This window comes from Pseudochaenichthys georgianus, chromosome 4 (assembly GCF_902827115.2).
Source record: "Pseudochaenichthys georgianus chromosome 4, fPseGeo1.2, whole genome shotgun sequence".
Classification (NCBI taxonomy): Eukaryota; Metazoa; Chordata; class Actinopteri; order Perciformes; family Channichthyidae; genus Pseudochaenichthys; species Pseudochaenichthys georgianus.
The window spans coordinates 3830735-3852648 of record NC_047506.1 but is presented as its reverse complement, the minus strand read 5'-3'; the positions used below and the strand labels follow the sequence as shown (position 1 = coordinate 3852648).

Here is a 21914-nt window from a genome sequence, read left to right as displayed (position 1 = left end):
GCATCTGTAAAAAAGAGAACGTGACAGGAACCTCTTTATAAAGCTGCACTGCCGAATAATTTTGATCTCCTAAAAACAAATTCCTGCAAATGATCAAAAAACTCCTTTATACTTTCAGTAAAGTAAAATTCTTCATTATGCAACTTCCCAGCAGAAATTGTGACTTGGAAGAAGTAGAAATATGTGTCTAAAAAATAGAGAAAATAGTTTCTCCAGATTGAAGGGGATGTTTTTAAATGTGTCCGCTCAAAACCCAATATGTACTGTATAGGATTTAAAACAGAGAAAAGCAGGACTTCTTCTTTGAGGCTGAAAACACAACTTAAAAGATTAATGGATATTCTAGTTTTGCTGCCGATAAGATAAAATAACACTTATCTTATCCTGAAGAAAATTGTTGTGCCAGAGTTACAAAAATACAATAAACACAGCAGCAGGATAGTAAAACTGTACACTGAAAGCGCAGTAACAAGAGCAATTCAATATCTACAGGAAACATGAAACAGACGGTCACATATTTAATGGGAATATTACCAGTATTTAGTAGTGCAAAAAATCGTACAAAATGGACGACTACTATATCTACTACTACTAGATAGACTCAACGTTCGCAGCTCTATTTTACAGGTTGAAGTGCGAAGAGAGCTGTGGAAGATAAGGGGGAAAAAGGAACCATGAGCATTTCCCAAATTCCCACTTGTAACATGAAAACATGGAAAGCATCAGAAAATACTCTTAAGTCTCCACCACCCGCAGAAGGATGCCCACGTGCAACAAGTGAAAAAAAGAGACCAGTCACTTCACGGAGCTTAAACCGTTCCAGTTTAAAATTGAACACAAAAAATGAAAATGAGATATTTAAAACTCAAGTCACCCATTTACTCTGCACTTCAATAAGACAAAGAAACAGTCAATATCTAATAAAGATCTTTATTTCAGATTTTAAATAGATTTACAAACCATAAGAAAAAAAGAAAATATAAACAAGAAAAAAAAACACATCAAGTGATCGTCAAATATCCACATGTGCATATCAAGGTAGATTGTAAACAGTCCTTTGAAGCCGAACAGCGAGACTCCCCGGGGTTCACTCAGCGCCAGAAAGGATGTTTGTTTGTTTAGTTGGTTTTTTTGTTTCTCGTTTCCTGAGGTTCTTGTAATTATCTGCTGGGTTTATTTTACCCCTCAGTGATGCCGACACAGAGCTCAGAGAACCGGGGGGCGAGTGGGGACGAAAGACGATGAAATACCAGCAGTTTGACAAAACATAATGAAATCCCATTCACCCTGAAACCGAACACAAAAAGGGAGGGGGGGGGGGGGGGGGTCATTCATAGGTTGTGTAATGAACATCAGTCATTATCATTATTACAAGTGTTCATAACTAATGTATACGTCTGCGTGGTGTCCATTAATGCTGCTATATTTAAGTAGAACTCATTCTTTCTTGAACAATCAATTTCCGTAGCACTTAAAACATGAGAAAGAAAACAATTTGAAAAAAAAAAGATTACATGAAAACAGTAAAAGAAGCAAACCCCCCCCCCCCCCCCCTTCAAAAGAACAAAAAGCAAAAAAGACACCCCTCAGCCCATTCACAATGCAACAGCTTTAGATCAAATGGAGTTTCCGTCCCCCACCCCGATCGAAAACCTCAAAGGTGTCGCAAACATCTACTGAAGAACCGTTCTCCAACTCACGCTCGACCCTTCCCCCATTTCTCCTCCGCACACCGTAGAAGCAGTCGGCCAATAATCTAAACGGAAACAGCGAGAATGTAAGTGTTAAAAATACTGCTGGGTGTTAACGTGTGTCTGAGTGTCCCGTTAGGAGAGGCCCCTGACAGTGTGGACTGGAAACACTCACGCGCCCCCCCCATCAGGCTGCAGCACTCACACTGCTACCTGATCTCCTCTGAGGTCACAGGGTTCATTCACTCAGGTGAGTCAAGATGGCTGCAGCCCAGTGGAGCGTTTCAGAGGAGGGGGGGGGGGGGGGGAAGAGCCTCAGAGCCACCACTAGGGGGCGAGCTCTGATGAAGGTCAGTGCTCTGGAGAGTTAGAATAACAGACGTGAAGATGGATAAATCAAACGTCCACTTCTGAACCGAGACAGTCCGAAGCTCCGCAGGTTGGAACACTCCTCCTGCCACGTTCAAAGCACTGCATATTAAGTAGCACTGACTGCATAGGTTGTTTTAAAAAATACAGTACATTGGATTTCAGCAGCTAGATGTTTCTGAATGCTTCCAGGCCACTAGGAGCTCGTGCTTGTGTGATGAAGGCTGCGTGACAGGACGTTTCCGATCTACATTCCTGTCTTTGTAGCTCGGCTGTTGGATGTTACACCTTTCTCTCACGCCTCGGACAAATCAGACGGATGCTGCTATTAATAAATCCCATTGAGAGTCACAGTATCCCCACCTGAGGCCGTGTGAGCTCGAATATCCCCCTCTGCTGTCTTTCCAACAAGTCTTTCAGATCTGTGGTATCAGGGAGCGAGGGGAAGGCACGAGGATGGATCACTTTTGGAGCAGCACGAGCCCTGGGGCTCAAAAGAAAGAACAAGAAGAGGCAGGGCTTCAAACAGCCCGCTAACAGGAGGTCACACACATGGCTCAGAAGTGACTCAGCTTTTCATAAACACACATATGTGCACTCTTTCTTTCTAAATTAGCCTCCCGCTCGTTTGACTCGGATCTGATCGGACCCGTGACGTTCCATTCCAGCTCGCTGATGTCGAGAAAAGGCGTGAGCTCTCCAAATTCTCTGAGAGGAAACGTGGCCATCTTTGTTCAAAGCTGGACAAAGGAGCAGGTCTCGGAGTAAAGACGCAGGACGTTTAAACGGGTATCAGTGCAGACAAAGAGAAGCTGTTACTGTACGTTGTGCTGCTGTGTATGTGTAACCTCTACTCAAAAAACTAAATGAAAACATGTCAGAAACAAACAAAAACAACGGCAGCTTGTTTTGATGCATCAGGTTTTAGTGTGCACACTGTGAGAGCACGAGACAGAAGTGAGGACGACGAGGGAGGGAATTAAAGTTCAGTCCATGACGAGAGAGGGGGGTGTGTGTGTGTGTGTGTGTGTGTGTGGTGTGTAGTGGGGGAGGGGCATAAAGGGGAAGTTGTCAAGAGTCCTCGGTGCCTGAGTCGTCGTAGCAACAGTCCTCGTTGTCCTCCTCGTCGTCGTCGTCCAGCTCCTCGTCGTCGTAGTAGTCGTCGTACAGCAGGTTGGAGCCGTCGTCTGTGGGCGGGACCAGCGTGCGGACGCAGTACTCGTCAAGTGTGATCGGGACTTTGACTCCGTCCCGCTCTGCTTCCGCCTTGGTCCCCACCACCTGCTTCCTGTTTGGGGGGGGGGAGAAACAGAAAGCGTCAGAACTGGAAGCTTTGAGTCGCAAAACTGAATATCTGTTCTGACTTTGGATCAAAAAGATATCTTCATGACGGAATAAAACCCTTTGATTCTTTCTAAACTCGATTATTTCAACAACCTTCAAACACTCCGACCTGATGGGGGAATGATTTCTCTTTTCATGTTTTTATTTATTTTATATTTGTCCTTACTGATCTGTTTTTACTTGCCATTTTAGTTACTTATAATTATTAATAAAAAAAATGTGTCACTGTTTTTATTTTTTATATCTGAACTAGGAATCAATGTTTTATTTTTGTATTAAACTGTTCAAGGTGGGGTGGAGATGGTTTGTTCTAAAAGAAATTGAAAATGGATGAAGATCATTGTCTCGATTGTGACACTGGGTGTTTCTCAATGTCGAGTACGCTTGCTTGGTAGCACGTGTCTTCTGAGTCACTTTCTTCAGAAGCGAGGCAAGAATCCTTCCTGGCATTCGGAAAACGAAGAGTGGAACAGGCGAGCAAGTGTGCGTCATATGAGAGGCCCCGCCTTACATTTTCCACCACAGATTTGGGGAAATTGGAAAGTGCGCAAAGTATTGTGGGGATTTTAAGACCGCGGAGTCTACACATGTGCAGCCTCGAAATGTCTCCAAACGAAGTACGCCAGGCTCGGTAGAATTCCAAGTATGCTGGACATTGGAACAGTCCTTCGGCGGCACTCAAAATGTACCATGGACGTGAGTTTATTTGTTTTTATTTTTAATTACGTGTGCTTGACTCGATACTTAAAGGTGGGGTAGGTAAGTTTCAGAAACCGGCTCAAGATACACTTTTTGTTATATTCCATGGAATGCTCTTAACATCCCGATAGCAATGAATATCTGAAGTGCTTTGACAACAAATCCATAAAAAAAAAAATGTCATCTGTGGAAGCTGTAATACTGTAAAAAGTTCAACCAATCCGTTTAGCCGGGCCGGCTGAACTTGGTTGAACTTTTTACCACCCTGTCTGTCAGCCTTCCATCTCGTGCACGCACAAATGTATCTCGTGCCCTCATTGGGCGTGCCGTCATTGGGCGTGCATTGCAGCAGTATTTCAATGACTCGTCAGCAACAGGCGGCCACTTTCACCAGTCTGCTGACGTCATGTTCGTGTGTGTTGGAGGAGGTGCTCTGTCAGGAAGTCTGAAGGAAGGGGCGGATTCTTTTCGGCTGTGTAGTTGTATTTTAGTGCACTCGAGCCGGTTTCTGAAACTTACCTACCCCACTTTTAATTTGGTAGACTACTCTTTTTATTTTCTCTGGCACCTTTGCTGTAAATGTCCCTGCTATAGGACTTATACAGGATTTCAGATTCTGTCATTATAATGTAACTAGGGATGTCCCGATCACCTTTTCTTGCTCCTGATCCGATTCCGATCATTTGATTTTGACAATCTGCCGATAACGATTTTTCCCGATCCGATCTTTATGCAATACATTAAGAAAGAAAACTAGCTGGTCATCCAACGCGATGAATTCAGCCGTCTTGGCTGTTATTCTTTTGGCCTTTTCACTGTTCTGGGGCAGTTTCTCTTTCCTTTTGAAAGTCTCTGAAAGTGTTGGTTGTTTCAGTGCCGTTACCTGAGTGGCCGCTGTTACACTGCCTTCGCTTTCAATTTTATAATACTTCCAAACTCCTGACATTTGCTCTGTCCCGACTCCCGAGTCATCAGCTGAACGTAGCCTCTCGTTAGCTTACTGCTACTATTAGACACTGCGCCCACTCTGTTGCCAGATTTCAGAGAAATAAGCAACCAGGTCTGAAAACAAGCCCAAAAGAAAGCAACACATACATGATGTTGTGTAATTTTAAACCAAAACTAAGTCCTCATGATGACTTTAAGACGTGAACATGGTCATTTATGTTTTGTAACATTAAATAAAATACAAATATTTTATATTTAAAAAAAATAAAAAATAAATCCCCGATCCGATTTTTTTCTCCCGATTCCGATCTTTTTAAAATCTCGTGATCGGCTCCGATCCCCGATCACGTGATCGGATCATCTCTAAATGTAACTGTGCTGTGTGTAATATGAGCTATGTGTTGCCTGGTGGAAATAGTAATCTATACAAGTTTAACTAGGACAAGGACTTGTGTTTTATGTATGAATTACTATTCATTCGTAGTATAATTGTGTTAACCACGAGGAACGATTTGATTGTTAATATTATGTTTGACTTATTGATGGTTGAAAGGATTATTGTTTTTGTTTTACTTCCATGCTTGATTGTTAACGAGAAGTAGGGATGCACGATAATTATCGGCCCGATAATTATCGGTCCGATATTAGGAATTATGACGTCATCCCGATAAACCGATAACAGTATTAATAGCCCCGATAATATACAATATTTTTTTTGGGTAAAAAAAAAGAAAAAATACTGCGGTGTGGGTGGATTGGGATGAGGGGCGCTTGTTTTTCACTCGGCTCCTCCCGTTTTGCCAGTACTGTGGTGTTAGTGGTTTAGGAAGAGGGGAGTTCTTCACAAATCCAGCGCTCCCTAATACTTCGAACCTGATCAGTCACCTGAAACATCGCCATCGCTACGATGGTGTGTTAAAAGCGTACGAAGACAATAATACAATACAGTGTGTGTGTGTGTCTGCGCGCACGCGTTGGAGCTATGTGCAACTCAAGGCATATGCTCGAACCGGAGCAGCCTGGACGCTGCAATCATGTTGCTGAGTGTGCTGACTTCTCCTACAATGTCCCACTGTCTGGCTTCCTGCATAAAGTCAAGTGCTCGGCGCAGTTGTGGCGAAATGTCGCTCTTCTGTTTTCATTTAAACAGCTCCTTATATCCGTTAGCGCAGCTAGCTAGCACCAGATGCTAACAACAACAATGCACGTAAGGTCTCTCTCTCGCTCGCTCGCTCGGACCACACACACACACACACACACACACACACACACCCTCCCGGTCCTCCAGATGGCCAGTCGGTGCCTGCCGGTGAGCGTGGAAGTGTGGTCTGCCACAAGCAGGTGGCAGGAGCAGGGCTGTCAGCATCAGCTTGTAGATGGTATTTTAAACTCGATGCGCTCTGAAACAACGGGGCGGCCGTGGAAAAAAAATACACATGTGTTAATCGCGTTAAAATAATTAGTGGCGTAATTTTTATTTTTATTATCGGTTATCGGTATCGGTCTTGAGAAGCAGGAAGTTATCGGTATCGGTATCGGTTTCAAAAAACCAATATCGTGCATCCCTAACGAGAAGTTATTTTGTTTGTTTATCTTTGTATTCCTTTATGTAAGAAAGAACAATGCACATTAATCAACATAGCTATTAAGTAATCCGCATTCTCCGGCAGTAAAAGAAAACTTACAAGAGCAAAATGTGTTAAGTGTGTAAGTGTGTTTGTCTGTGTGTGTGTGGACTAGGGGTTTCACCAACTAATCGACTACCTTTACCACTAGTCGGCGCTGTAGGCCCTAGTCAACTAGTCGTGAACAAAATGGAGGTGAACGAGGTGCCGCAAAATGCTCCAAAAAACGTCCGACATTCATATGTATGGCAGTACTTCAAAGAAGACGTAACCAACTCCACAGTTAAGTGTCAGTTGTGTACATCTGTACTAAAGTACAACAAAAATACTTCTGCTATGCGCAACCACCTAAAAATGAAACACCCGCTGCCGACAGCTAGCACTAGCAGTAATGCTAGCAGCACCAGTGAGCAACGGACCACCGTCAGCACTGCACAGAGACAGACGAGCATTATTGATTTTTCCAAGCGCCCCGTTACGGACAAAAGAAGACAGCAGATAACAGACTTGCTTATCAACTTTGTCGTCAAGGATGTTCGACCACTTTCTGCCCTTTCCGGAGAAGGCTTCAGGGACATTATGAAGTTTTTCGAGCCAGGCTATAAGATCCCGTCACATGCTACACTTTGGAGCAACATCATGCTACAGTACAACACTGTGAAAGCGAGGATTGTCAATGAGATGAAAGATAAAAGTGTCTCACTAACCACTGATCTGTGGACATCTTGCACCATGGATCCATACATCACCATAACTGCCCACTACATCACAGACACCTGGGAGATAAAATCCAGAGTGCTGCGAAGTTCGCGGAGGACAGCGAATAATGTGTTGCGCAATGGATTTACGTGGCATTTAAGTTTGCGAGTTTTTTGCTGTACATTTTGGTGAGTCCAGTTACCGTTTCTTATTTACGAAGTCACTGTTTGTTATGTACTAAGGCACTGTTTGTTATTTACTCAGCCATGTCACACAAATTTAAAATAAAATACAGTTGAACACCTCTCTTTGTGTGTCTTTATTATGACGCAACGACTAGTCGACTGCTATTTTGAAAAATAGTCGACTAGTAAATATTGGTAGTTGTGAAACCCCTAGTGTGGACCCAAGTAGCCAATGCTAACGCTAGTGCTAATGGGGACCCTAAAAAAAAAAGAAGAGTGAAGTGGTCTTTTTTTCCTCCTACCTGATGATCTCGATGTATTCTCTGTCCTTGCCCTTGCTGTCCCTCCACTTGCGGTACATGACGGAGGCGTCCACGTTGGCGGGGGAGAAGGTGTTGGGCTCGTTGAGGAGAGAGATGACGCTGAGCAGGATGGTCCTGGAAGAAGGATTCAAATACAGGAGAGCAATTAGGGAGGAGGACAGAGGAAGATGGAGGTAAGACGAGACAAGAGGCATTGAGAAAGCAGGACAAAGAAGTGAGCAGAGACAGAGAGGACATATGGGAGAGACGGAGGGGGAGAGATGGAGGGTCAGACGAGCAGCCGGCTCAACCCCAGAACATCCACCCGTCTCTGCTGGAGATGAACAACCTCCTGGAACAACTCCAATTTCTAACGGGCTGAACTGATGATCATCCTTAAACACTGAAATTCAAAATGGTATGTTCATTATTTATCAAAGACTTGGCTGACATTTTGTTTTTACTACGGCACAAAGTAGCCCTCGTTTTAAAGGTCCCCTATTGTACTGTTTCTCATCAATATATTACAGCTCTCAGATAAATACTGAACATGTCTCTGAACTTCGTGTTTGGCATTACCCATAATCCCCTCTGTTTCAGCCCTGTTTCAAAAGAGCTGATTCTCTGTCTGTTACTTTAGATCAGGGGTGGGGAACCTTTTTCCTCTCAGGGGCCATTTCAATGTTTTCAACATCCTCCGAGGCCCGTACAAATGATTGACCTCTGATTAAAAATACTAAAATCACAGCCCATTCATTTCGCCTTTCTTTCATTCTGTGCAAAGAAAAAGCAACCTCTTAATCCAGATATCTCACCATGACCCGCGCATGCATGCACGTGCACGGTTGTGGCATGACCACCCAAACAGAAAGATATTGGCCACAAGATGTGTGCAAATGTATTTAGTTTCCTATCCATGTGAACATGATTTAAAGGGGGGGGGGGGGGGGGGGGGGGGCTAACCTATCCCAAGTTAAAAGCATCCACCTGGTGCACTTTGAGAGCAACATTAGGAGATCTATGGATCCATCTCTCATCACCTAGATGAAACGGAACTGGAAGCAGATTTTCTTTTTCTTTACGGATATGTTTACTTTATTCTCATATGTCATTTTCAGACAGGTCTTTATAGAAATGGATCAGGACAAAAAGAGAGAGAATCTTTGTTCCTGAAACGTTCAGAATGTCTTTCCACAGAGGGGACACGTGTTGATGTAGAAGAGACGTGAACAAGTGGATTTTGCATAATAGGTGATCTTTAAAGGTGTTTTCTTGATTAGGGACTTGATTTGCAGCCGTTATAAATTGCGTGCTTAATTACTTCTCACTTTGGTAACGCTCACTTCCAGCAATCAGTAAAAATTGGGCAACTAGCTGCATCAATCGCTGCATGATTTGTTAAGCTTTTAGTCTGTATTGATCGGTGGGCAACGAGCAGCAGGGAAAATGAGGACAGCAGAAGAAGAGGAAGGGTATTCAAGCGACATCGATTTTGTCTGTCCAGATGGGTAAAGGGACAGAAGTAGAGTCACCCTGGTAACTTTATTTAACCTTGTTCTTTAAGATATAATCTAGGCTTGATGAACGGATGTTTAGTACCTGACGTTCTGCGTGGGGTTCCACCTCTCTGAAGGCAGCTCTCCGCTCTGAGGGTCGTCCACAGGGGGGTGCAGGATGGAGATACAAACATCTCCGTTCTACAGAGACGGGAGAAAACACAACCATGTTCAGAAAACAGTTATTACCACCGTACAGGTATTAGGCACCATAAGGAATCGGATAAATGCCACAACACACTCTGGGCAAGTTTCTTAACAGTTTAACTTCAACATGTTTATATCACATGGAAAAAAGTCAGTGAGAAAAATGTGGAAATTGTTTTTATTAAATGTCTTCCATATTATTATAATTTTTGTATTTCATGCATGTGTGAACTAATATGATACTTGAATTGTACTCCCTGTTATTATTAGACAGCCCTTTTCTTATAGTATTATATTTAGACTTTTTTTTTTATATAAACTGAAATATATAGCAAAACATTACTTGCATGTGCCCAAACACAAAGTATGTATGATAAGAACACATTTATTTTTTCTGCAAACATTTATCCAGTAAACCTATTTTTTAAGTTATACCAAAATAAAGCATTTTAAAAATTCAGTTGTGGGCACAAATGGGTTTAAAGATAGTCATCCACAGCCGAAAAAAAAAAAAAAGATTAACAAGACAAACATGTCGCTGATGACGATGACCTAATGTTTTATAAGAAAAATATATGTTAGAGGGGGTAGGACCAGAAACGTTTTTTTAAGCTTCTTCTTGCCCCTGTTGAACTGTAGAGACTATCTGAAAATTATTATTTTTTTTTTTTTTTTTGGTACTTTGTTATAATTATTAATCTGAGTGAAAAAAAAGAGAATATATATATGTATATTATTGTTATATATTTTTTTGTTTCTGACATGTTCAATAAATTGACTAAACTAAAACATTTAAAATCCTTAAAAAGGAAAATAGAGTTCAACCAGGATCCCGTGTTTTCATATACTAATATAAAACCCAAAACAAATGAGAATAGATCACTAGTGTATTCATAGGGCCTATAAAGGAGTGTGTGTAGGTTTTGTCCAATGATTAATACGGTTCACAATTACCTCATAAATGTTGGGGTGCCACATTTTGGTGAGGAAGCGAAAGGCAGGTGGAGAGTACGGGTAGTCGACGGGGAACTTGATCCGAGCCTGAGGGCGAGAGAAGACACATATTATTAACATGAGGCAGGCAGTTTAAAACACAGCAGACAAGTCAGGACTGCTTCCCTCCGAACGCTCGCTGCGTGGGAGAAGCATTTCCCACCGGCTGACAGGCGCACAGCACTCTGATTCAAGCTTGTAAACACTGTGAATAACGTCTTCTGAAACATGAATATTATTTGTTGTGTTAGTCATGCGATGTTGAACGTTCAACGTCATTTTTCTTGTTCATACTTTTTATTTATTTAACATAGAACAGGTCAGGAGTGGACTGGGATGATTTCAGGTGTAGAATCTCTGAGATTAAATGTCAAAAAGTACTTTTATGTGGATTTAAAAAACACGTGCATGTTGTTTGAGATATTGAACTTGTGGTTAGTGGTAATAAAGAAAGTGTCCAGGTTTTCCAGCAGGAATCTAAACCACAAGTTAGTGGCGGTGGACTGGGCTTCCTGTACATTTAGCCGTATTTCTTCTTCACTTTGTTAGTTTCCATTTCCCACGGCTGCCTTTCGTAATTGTTTGAGTTGTTATTCTCCGACATGAATCCTGTGAAGTTTGATGTTATTGACACTGCTGCACGGAGCTTCACCCCCATGCAGCATCAGAAGAACATTCCACAACCCCTCCGTTATGTGGTCATTAGTAAATGATTGACGAGGTCTAAAGATCCAACTTGACTTAAATGCAGAGGTGGAAGAAGTACTCAGATTATATACTTAAGTTAAAGTAGCAATACTACACTGTGAAAATGCTCTGTTACAAGTAAGTACATTCAAAATTGTACTTAAGGAAATAAGTATTAGCATTAGAAAATACTTTGATTACAAGTACATGTTATGCAAAATGGTATGGGAAAACCTACAGTGTGTTTTACACACCCACACCAACTCCCAAAAAGTGTTGTGAAGCCGCCATTTTATTATACTTGCATTAGCATTATTAGCATTAGCCCAGCGCAGAAACGCAGAGAGACTAACGTATGGCAACACAAAATAAAACATGGGAGCGGTGAAGATGAGGAGGTGTCGGCGTTCTGGCGATTTACTCGGAAGTCCCAACTCCGGGGACTACCGGCCGGGAACTTTGGGCGGCAGTATACGCCGTGAAGTGGGTTGCGGCCTGCCAGTAAACCCAAAGCAGCAGAAGAAGAAGAAGTGACCTCAGCTGCTTTATTTGCCTAATCCTCCCCCAGGGACTTATTCCGGTGTGAACGCGATCTGAACTTAGTTCATGAGAACTAAAGAGTTCTCATGAACTAAGTTCTCATGAACCTTTGTGGGAAAAGTACTGCGGTGTGAATGCGCCTTATGCTTACAGGACTGGTGTCAACAAGCAGCTGTTCCACCTCCACCCAGAGGAGGAGCATCAATAGTGATTGGGAGAGGCTATAAATAGCAGCTGAAGAGTCATGGCAAACCTGATGGAGGTGGCTGGGCAAGGAGGAGCTAATGACGGTGTAATGTAATATGGTGTGGAGGCAGGGTGGAGGCTTCAGTGCATTCAGCTGCCGAGTGTGCAGGGGGGGGGGGGGGGGGGGGTTGGGTTGGTATAGAGACATTGTGGGGGTTTGTCCTCTCCAGCTGTCACTGCAACCCAAGACAATCCACTGCTCAAACCCGTGTTCTGCTATTATATGTCCTAACGCTGACACCACCCCCCCACACATACTGTATAAATGCTCCTGTGTGTGACGGACCCCTCCTCCCGTTACAGAAGAAGTGCAATGGGTGGGACGGGGGACACGCACACACGGACTACACTGATTACACACACGCACGTCACTCACTGCATGAAACCTTCTGCTTATCCCCCCCCCACCACCGTCACATACTTGCTCACATTTGCTGATTCGGCATGGTCAGCTGGTCCTCGCCACAGTGAGCCGACGAGCGGGAGGTGGAGAGTGGGAGGGATTTCACTTTGTATAAAAGGGGTTGTGCTCCATATAATAACTGTGCTTAACATTAAGGTCTTATCCCGCTTTGCATGCAATGTGGCATTAAAACCAGGCTGGATGTAACGGAAAAAGTCAACACTCAGACCAAACTGTTCAGTGGTTTCTACATCTCAAGGTCTGTAAAGGGAGTCAGTAACTCAGGATGTCCTTTTTTTGGCCCTGAAATGCTAAATAAACGACTCCCATGATATAAAACCAGAGCAGGGAAGAAACACTGACCCAGGCCTGAGAGAATGACGCTTGTAGAAAAGAAAAAAAACCGAAATCCCTGGGTCTGCCTGACCCAGCCAGAAAGCTGGCAGCCCTTCAGAGTACAAGCCAACGCTGTACACATTACAGGCTGGAAACAGTGCAACCCATAGCAGCCAGCAGGGGGGGGGGGGGGGACAAGGGCCAGGGAACAACGGTGAGAGCTTAGTTTGCCTTCCAGAACAATATTTCCACATCATGATGAAATCTGTTCACTGGCTTGGAAGATAATCTGCGTCATGTCCAACAACCGTGGTGATTCAGATGAATTTAAATTGGTGCAATTCAAAAGGGGGTGGAGTTGGTGTTAAATACATAGAGGGCATAAGGGTAAATGTAAATCCCAGTAGAAATGGTGGTTTATGCTTGTTTGTCTTCCAAGAAAATAGCGTGTGAACGAAACGCTCTTGAGCAGCTGGAAAGTCCCGGACATCAAAAAACTCTTATTTTAGCAAAGCACCGTTTATCAATGCAGTGTCATTATTCAACTCTAAAGGATATCTTAGATACAAGACACGATTGAAAATCAAGGATATGACACCAAAAACAAAACATCTCTTTGGTGACCCACAGGAAAATGTTTCCAAATACTTAGTCGCTTTTATGAATTAAGCCCCTAAATTGTCCCATGTCTAATGAGGCATCAACACTTGCCATAACATAGCTCCATTCATCACAATCCTGCCAGTCTGAATGCAAGCTACAGGAAGGTGGGGATATGCATTAAGGATAAGCATTGATCCCTTTGAGAGGGTAAGAGCACGGTTTCACAATGCAGCTTACCAGGAGCCTTTAAAAACCGTATTCCCTTTAACGCAATTTCACAAACTGTATACCACGCAATGGATACAGTAAACATTAGAGCTCCATGATAGTATGAAACACAATTCAGTCAGTAGGCAGGTGAAGAACTGACAAATTTGTGCTTATAGTAGGAACAACTACAAATTTGGTCTGTGAGGTCTATCCAGGCAAAGGATATGTTCCAACAAGCCATATTGGAGACTCCAAAGCGTCCTTTATTGTATATATATATAAAAAACAAAATAGATAAAAAAAAAAATTTTGTTCAAAATGAAAATGCAAATAAACCTTTGAAGCATTGTCAAGGCCAGGGGTCGGACGTTGCACATTATGACCATGATCAATATAGTTGATAAATGACTATACATTTATGTGTAAACAAATATCTGTTGGCCAGATGAGACGCAGCACTATATTGTCAACGCCTGTCATTACACCAAATGTTGCCTCATTTGTGATCCATCACAAAAGAAGATGGTGGCTCAAACTGACGATACAAGCCAAAAGCCCCTGTACAGTTTTACAAAAGGTCTTTTGTAACCTCAAACGCTGTTAATGTGTGGACAAAGAGGTACAACAAAAAGGGCATAGAAAAAGCTACTTTGTGACACTTGTTGACGTGAGGACTAGGCCTCCTGGGGTCAGGAATGAAACGGTCGACCTGCCCACCCAGGTGACACCAATCCCTGGGTAGACGGAGGGATGGAGGTGGATGATTGATTGGCTTTGCTCTGCAGCAGTAAGTAGACGGAAGAAAAGAAACACAAAGAACGATACAGGAGGGTCTTAAAAGGCCTTTCTAAATTCCAAAAGATCATTTTCGTGCTTTGAAAAGATCTATTCCTGTTACAGTACTTTTACCAAACAACTCCCACTCTCTTCATTCTCAGTGTCTCCACAACACAAGCTCAAAGCGCTCTCTGCCCATCACAAAGTGCCACCTTCAATTCACTTGCTTCAAGATGCTACAGCTGATTTGCATGTCATGCCTCATAATTGGATTAAGACAAGAATTAACAGCATCCACAGTCAGGAGGTGAGCAACCCCGAAGAGCTCATTTGAAGTGAAGCCAGTTTCCTGCCAAGCATGCACAAAAAAAAGACTCCTTACTGAGAAGATCTCTTTTGGATTGGGCGCTAAAGCGCTGCCTTGAAGAGAGAACAGGAACAAGAGTGAACGTGCCCACCGTGTGGAAAGTGACAGCAAGGAGAAGTAAACCAGGTCAATGCAAAGACCCTGAACAGAACAAATCGTTCAGTTCTCCCTGAGCAGCTCTTTGCCTTCCCTACAGACCTTATCCTCACACACCGAAGTCCTTGTGTACAGCAAATTCCATACACTAACACACACACACACACACACGGAGGTCCCAGAGATTATCATGTTGGCACCCAGCAGTCCCCCACCTCATTAACTCAGAAGGTTACAGGGTATGAGAAAGAAAGGATCAAATACTGAAGCTTCATTTCCTGGTTTAGACTTAACCCTCATAGCAACAGTAGTCTGGTCTTTTGCATTGCAAATGAAAGGCATCATACTATCACGTTATGAACGATTTGAGTCGCGTCTATATTAATTCACAATTAGAAAATATCAAATTGGGGGCTCTGTGGTGCGAAACAAGTTTTGTTACACCCCAAAATTTGACAAAGCACACCAAACCTTTTTAACCATAAAAGTCGTCATATTCGAAGGCGAGTATTACGCATTGGGCGTGTTGTTTATTGGTCACGTCCATGGTGTGCAAAGGCCCTAAGGGTCTAACGATAATTCCTGTATCTTTATTTAAATGTTCTCTACCAATACAGAAAGCTGGACAGGTTTTTTCAAGTCACTCATTTGAGGATATTCCCGATTATCGTGAATAATGGAAATTCACCTTGATCGAGTGTTTTTATTGCCATCCTGGGTAAATCCTATATCGTCCAATCCCTAAACGCAACACATGGGACTTTCAAACAAACAACTTATACGGCTTTGTGTTAAAGGGTACTTCCCTGGTGGCCCCTTACAGGAAGAGGGAAAGCACACGTGGGCTTCAGGGGGCGGTTATAACTGTCTACTGGGGCCTCACGCTCACCTCTCTTCACAGCAGGCTCTGCATTCAAAAGAGGCACCACTCTGGAGGAAGGGCCCGCCTGCTCTTGTATGGCAGGTTCTGTGTTCCCACTGCTTTGCCCTACTCTCGTTTCTCTGTGACACAGCCAGAGGGGGAAACATGAGTCCGACAGCTCGCCCCTCGCCCCTCCACCGCTACTAACATGGCGCTGGGACACGTAACAAAGCATCCACCCAGCCTCAACAGAACCGAGTGTTGACTGATTGTCTGGAAAACACACACAGGCCCGGGCCAAAAGCAGAGGGCAACACCCCTCTGTTTCATGTTTGCTGTGAAGAAGTGGTTCGTCAGTGTTTTGAAGCCACAGGAGGAAACCACTTGAGTGCGATAGGAAAGATGTTCCATTCCATACGATTTTTTGGAGTTGCAGAGACCTCGTTTACGTCAGAATTAAAAGCAACAAAAAGCATAATTAGAGCTGCCAGGTGCTGACACAGCAGTATTTCAAACGGGGTCACACATTTATTTTCCCAGACCCCCAGGCTCTCCACAGTAGTACAGTTGTACCTCATTGTGACCTTAAATATCTGGATATAAAGCCAGTGTTTCCCCTATCTATACACAAATAGCAGCGGCTATATATTAAAACATTATTTTTCATTAAAATAATAATAAGTGGCGACCCTTTTTGATTGTTTGTTATATGTATTTGTGTTACTGTATGTTCAATAAAGGTGTATTTTGCTAAATCTTGAGACATTGCTACTGTATGTACGAGGCTAGGCCTCAAGAGCCTTTCTTGTGCTGGCACACACATAGAAACATATTGGCGGGGCGCACTTCGCACGCACAAATAAAATTCCACGAGCGCCGCTTCGTGCTCACATTTAGCCGGGCTAAAGTCATAGCAGCGGTGCTAAGGCACGCGGGTGCCTTAGCACCGCTGCTATGACTCCATCCTAGGGGAAACACTGAAAGCACTGTCCATCTTTCTGTTCTCCTGCTGCCCGACAGTAAACTCAGCAGTAAAATACAGACTAATCAGCAGATAAATCAATAAATACTAAAATTGTTAATTGCAGCCATAATAATGACCAGTTAAAGTAGATATTTAAACCCCAGATTAACTCCGTATTAAACTACAAAAGCAAATAAAACCTCATAGTTATGGTATCGTCTGGGCAATCAAACTAAACATGTACAACAACAACAACAACACCAACACACAGCGAGTCAGTGTGAGAACACTCCTGTAAATCCGAACTCTGGGTGAAAACAACAGTCTATCTGCTTCAAACGTGTCCCAGGACCACTGCTGGCTGCGGGACAGACGGGCCTTCTGCCAGGAATCCTCACACACTCGGAGCCTGAAGGGATGCTTCACATGACACACACACACACACACACACACACACACACACACACACACACACACACACACACACACACACACACACACACACACAACACACACACACACACACACACACACACACACACACACACACACACACACACACACACACACACACACACACACACACACACACACACACACACACACACACACACACACACACACACACACACACACACACACACCACACACACACACACACACACACACACACACACACACACACACACCACACACACACACAGGACCTTCAGCTTGGAAAGGACTCAGAAACAATTAATGAATGCCAGTATTAATGGGGGTAACGGTGTGAGATTGTCACAGGAGAACAACCATCTAAGAAAAACCTATATATATATATCTGGTAGGGACTCCCGTCTGTACCTTTAACTCACACGTTCACTTATGTCATTATCTTTTTTAAATATAGTAGATAACCAAATGTACATGGTATGAGAACCGCCACACGGTTACAACCCGAGTCAGTATCAGCTCCTGTGAGACTAACATGTCAATGATCAATTTATTATCTTGGCTCAGTTTGCCTGTAAAACTGCGGCCTGATTTCATAAAACTTGGTGACCGGGTGTAACATGGGCCAAGGAAGAACCAATATTTTGGAGCGGACCCAAATCACGTGACAGGCAGCTGTTGTTCTCTTCCGTTAGCATTGAGAAATTGGTAAATGTACCGCGGTGTCGGAATGTTGTCTCAAAATAAATCCCAGCTTGAAAAATGTACGCCTCGGCTATCAATGTGGTGTTAAATCCCCCTTAATAAATACATTCAACACATCTTCAATGTTGTTTTCATACAACCATTTGCTCATGAACACACTGAAGTCGGAAAATTACTTTGAATCTGATGGTAACAAATAATTGCCAAAACGTTGTGAAAACTCTTGTGAGATTTGCTGAGGCACAACCTGTCCTAACATTAAATCATTGAATAACCTTTTAAAATTTAGCAGGGTTACCACCTAGGCCAGGGGTGTCCAAACTACGGCTCGGGGGCCATTTTGTATTCAAAAAGTATAATAGAATATGGCCCACAAATGAAACTTGTCTTATATTGTACTTCTTAACTATAAATGTAAAATATATTACACAGTAGTATTCCTGTGCTAATAACACCACTTCAATTGAAGTTGGAAACATTTTCTAACATATCTTAGCTGATAAGAAAAAGCCCAATAGCTTATTTACAAGCTTGAAATACACCCTTCATATTTCCCCTGATTATAATCAATCTGAGGCTTCTGTTTTAAGAGATGAGCTGCCGACACTCACACGCATCATTTACCTACATTTGATTGATTTAGCTAACTTATAACTGAACTTATGAGGTAATATACCGTTAGTCTGTGGCCCTCGGAGAAAAAAGTTTGGACACCCCTGATCTAGACAATAGCCTATCAGAACCCATTACATTTGAGGTCAATCCAATTTCATTTATATAGACCAATATAAGAAATTACACTTTTGTCAGAGAGTGCTTTACAGACCTAGAAACTCCACAATAATTAATACGGAGGGGCCACTCTCCAACACAGACATGCGTACAATAGATGTCGTATCTACACACACACCATAACCAGTTCACAAGAATTTTACAATTTGATGGTGACCATATAAACACGACCTGCTTATTGTAGATCAAGGACAGTTATCTAATGTTCTTTGAATGATACTGCAGTTCTGATATATTTGCGATTGTGTGACTCTTCGAGAGCACCACCCACGAAAAAAAGAACACCTGACTCAGCCAGGTTTTCGTATATGACGTCGTTCAGTCGCCGTGTTTCAGGTGAACCGGTGGCTGCAGCAGGTCAGGGCTGTTTGGGTAACCTGAATCAGAACAGGGTGGGAATCTCTTTCTTTTTTTGTGGGAATAAGGCAAACTGGTTGGATGGAAACCCAGCAGAGAGAACAATGAGTCACAACCATGCGGTGGATTTCACAGCCAGGCTGTGCATTCCTGGCCGACAAAGGAATCCTGTACACAGCAGCACCCACACGGATACACTGAGCTCCATCTACGGTCGCCTGGCCCTCTGCTTGTATTCACAGGCCCCAAAAACACCAGAGGCAAAATGAATAAGCTTCTCAAGAAGTGGAAAAACAAAAACACTGGACGGCTGTAGTGACGGTTTACACAGAGCGGTTATGTATATGCTGGATAATCTGACCACAGTGGGATCCTTCACTGATACATTACAGTTGAGCTGTAATATGGAAACAACGATGGCTAATGTGGGGCTTAGCATTATGAGACTACAACAAAAACCCGTGTAAAGAGACCATTTACCATATGAGTATGTTGTTATTGCAACTCAAAGACGAATTAAGTGTATTCTCGAGGTCCTGACCTACATTATTATTGTCGTTAGATCACAAAGACAGACCATCATGCTTCCTCAATAATAAAGCCTCATTATCCTACGTTTGATATCCAATAAAACAACAATGTAGGACAAATTTGAAGCAGCAGTGAGAGGAATTTATTTGAATTCGCCAGACGAAGTAATAAATCAAACTACTTTAAAGGATGAATAACATCATTAGCATAGGCCTCGGGTGAGCTACAATCCACTCAGTGTTTTGTGTGACGTCGATGTTTACATGTTCATTAGGTTTATGACTAATCAACAGCTCTGCTATGGCAACACATGATATGCTTTTCTATATTTACAATGTAGGTGTGTGTTTTCCACTGAGACTTAAAGTGAGTCGGTAACCAGGTACTGTAACTCCAAAGGAACCAAAACCATGAAAACAACCAGTTTTTATAAGGTCAAGGGCCACGGACATGGTGCCTTGAAAATACATTTAAAAACACACAAATCAGCAGCTGCTTTGTAAAGTGCCAACCCTCTACGTCAATCACACTCAAACAGGAACACACATCTGTATATCCACTCTCAAGGGAGGAAGAGTGCAAGAAAAACTATTTAAATGTATTTTCAGTTACCATAACTTAGATAAGCTAGGTGTAGGTTCTTCATTTCAAAAGTGACATACATCTTGGATTGATTAGATATATATTAAAAGTACAACATGTTTTGTAAAAACATCAAGGAACTGATGAAATGCGTGCGATGATAAAGCGTATCATAGTAACGTTAAGGCTTGAGGTGGCTATGCTAACCATCTTGTGTTTCATATTAAAACAAGATAAAACATAAATAAATGAATTAAGTAGTTTAAATAAATAAAAAAGGTGTTAATCCTGATTGAGTGGAGTTTATTTAAAGTCAGCTGAGTAATGTAACTAATTTGTAATTTACTCAAGTACTGTACATAAGTACAATGTATGGGTACTTTACATGAGTAATTCCATTGCTATGCTAAGTTGTACTTCTAGACTACAAAAATACATAGGTAAATAATGTACTTACTGCACTACCTTTAGTTACTTTGCATATATAATCACTTAAATATGACTTTAGTTACACCTGGATTACATTCACAGGCTACTGAGCAGTACATAAAGTGATTAAAACTAGTTCCACTTTTACCATCTATGATAAACACATCATCAATAACTATAATCAAAGCATGGTGTATTTGATTCGGAAATGTGGCAATCTGCATATGGACTTTTACTTGAGTAACACAATGAATACAGGACTTTTACTTGTACCAGAGTATTCATACACTTTGGTATTTCTACTTTAACAAAATATCTTCTTACCACATTGGCTAACTTTCAGATAAAATAAAAGGACCTTAATCAATCACAGTTTTCAGTATACATAAGACGCATGGAAAACGTTTGAATGTTTTCAAGCTTGAAAGCTTGAAAACGTAATAATCCTGATCGAGTGGAGTGTATTTAAAGTTAAACAAAGCAGTAGAGCCTGTTGTATCCGAGTAATAAAGAACAACTGCCAATTATCTAATGTAACGTTTTAAACTGTTGTGTATGAAGACGTAACTTGGAGGCCAATGTTAACCGTTGGGTTATTCTCCATGAGTAAACTACTTAAACACAGGCTAAATCTCCCAGCTACAGAACAATAGACCGACTGCTAGCTAACATTAGCTACTCACCTTAAAATAACCACCCTCGTAGTGTGTGTTCGGGGGTCCGAATATCGCCACTTCCCAGTTGTACATGTCCGACTCGTCCACCAAAGTTATTTTGAACCCTTCGACCGGTTCATCTTGGAGACTTTTCATCTCCAGCATCAGGGCTTTTTGGGAACTGGCTACATGGTGTCCATGCTGAGCCATATTCCTACAACGATCTGTGTAAATATCAGCAACCCACCACAGCTGTGCCGGGGAAGAAGGACAAAGCTAGCTACGAACAAACAATGGCTATCAGTGGAGAAAGAACGTGAGTTTCCGTTGGTTTCCGTTAGTCTGGTTCCAAAACAGGATCTGAAAACGGGTCTTTATTTGGTCAGAGCTCGTGCGGCTTCCTCCGTTGTTGTGAACAGTCCCGGGGAGCCCCAGTTATTAACGTTGATCTGAACCTGCTGTTAAAGTCAGATATCATGCATGTTGCACTTCCGGTACAGCTTTCAAAATAAGGCCCTTTTTTAAAATCTGGTTGAACAAATATTGTTGATTGATAGATAAGTACTTTATTGATCCCAATTTGGGAAATGTTTGCGTTGCAGCATGATGAAAAACAAGGCAATGTACATAAGAGAAATTAAGACAAGCAATAAACAATCTAAAATATTTCTGAAGTAGAAATAAAATAGCAATAACAAGTTGGAACCATAGGTTCCAACACATTATACAGCTCAGAAATTCACCTTGGATGTTAAATTGTAACTCGTGTGTAATGCTTGAC

At 42.3% G+C, this 21914-nt stretch overlaps 1 protein-coding gene across 1 annotated transcript; it reads right to left on the bottom strand.

The window, feature by feature from the left end:
- Positions 1-916: 916 nt before the first annotated feature.
- Positions 917-21568, bottom strand: cdc34a (cell division cycle 34 homolog (S. cerevisiae) a). The gene is made up of 5 exons (XM_034081066.1): positions 21161-21568; positions 10520-10606; positions 9462-9559; positions 7863-7997; positions 917-3348 (listed from the first exon to the last, which is right to left on the bottom strand). Exons 1-5 carry the CDS (start codon positions 21341-21343, stop codon positions 3132-3134), a joined length of 720 nt encoding a protein of 239 aa, XP_033936957.1. The 5' UTR covers positions 21344-21568; the 3' UTR covers positions 917-3131.
- Between the last annotated feature and the right edge of the window lie 346 nt (positions 21569-21914).

Bases quoted from the DNA above. Each gene is read 5' to 3' on its own strand.
- cdc34a (XM_034081066.1), bottom strand. From the start codon at position 21,343: ATGGCTCAGCATGGACACCATGTAGCCAGTTCCCAAAAAGCCCTGATG. The intron at 10,607-21,160 runs GTGAGTAGCTAA...TCTCGCCCTCAG, and splicing joins ACGAGGGTGGTTATTTTAAG to GCTCGGATCAAGTTCCCCGT. The intron at 9,560-10,519 runs GTAATTGTGAAC...CCGTCTCTGTAG, and splicing joins GGCACCCCAACATTTATGAG to AACGGAGATGTTTGTATCTC.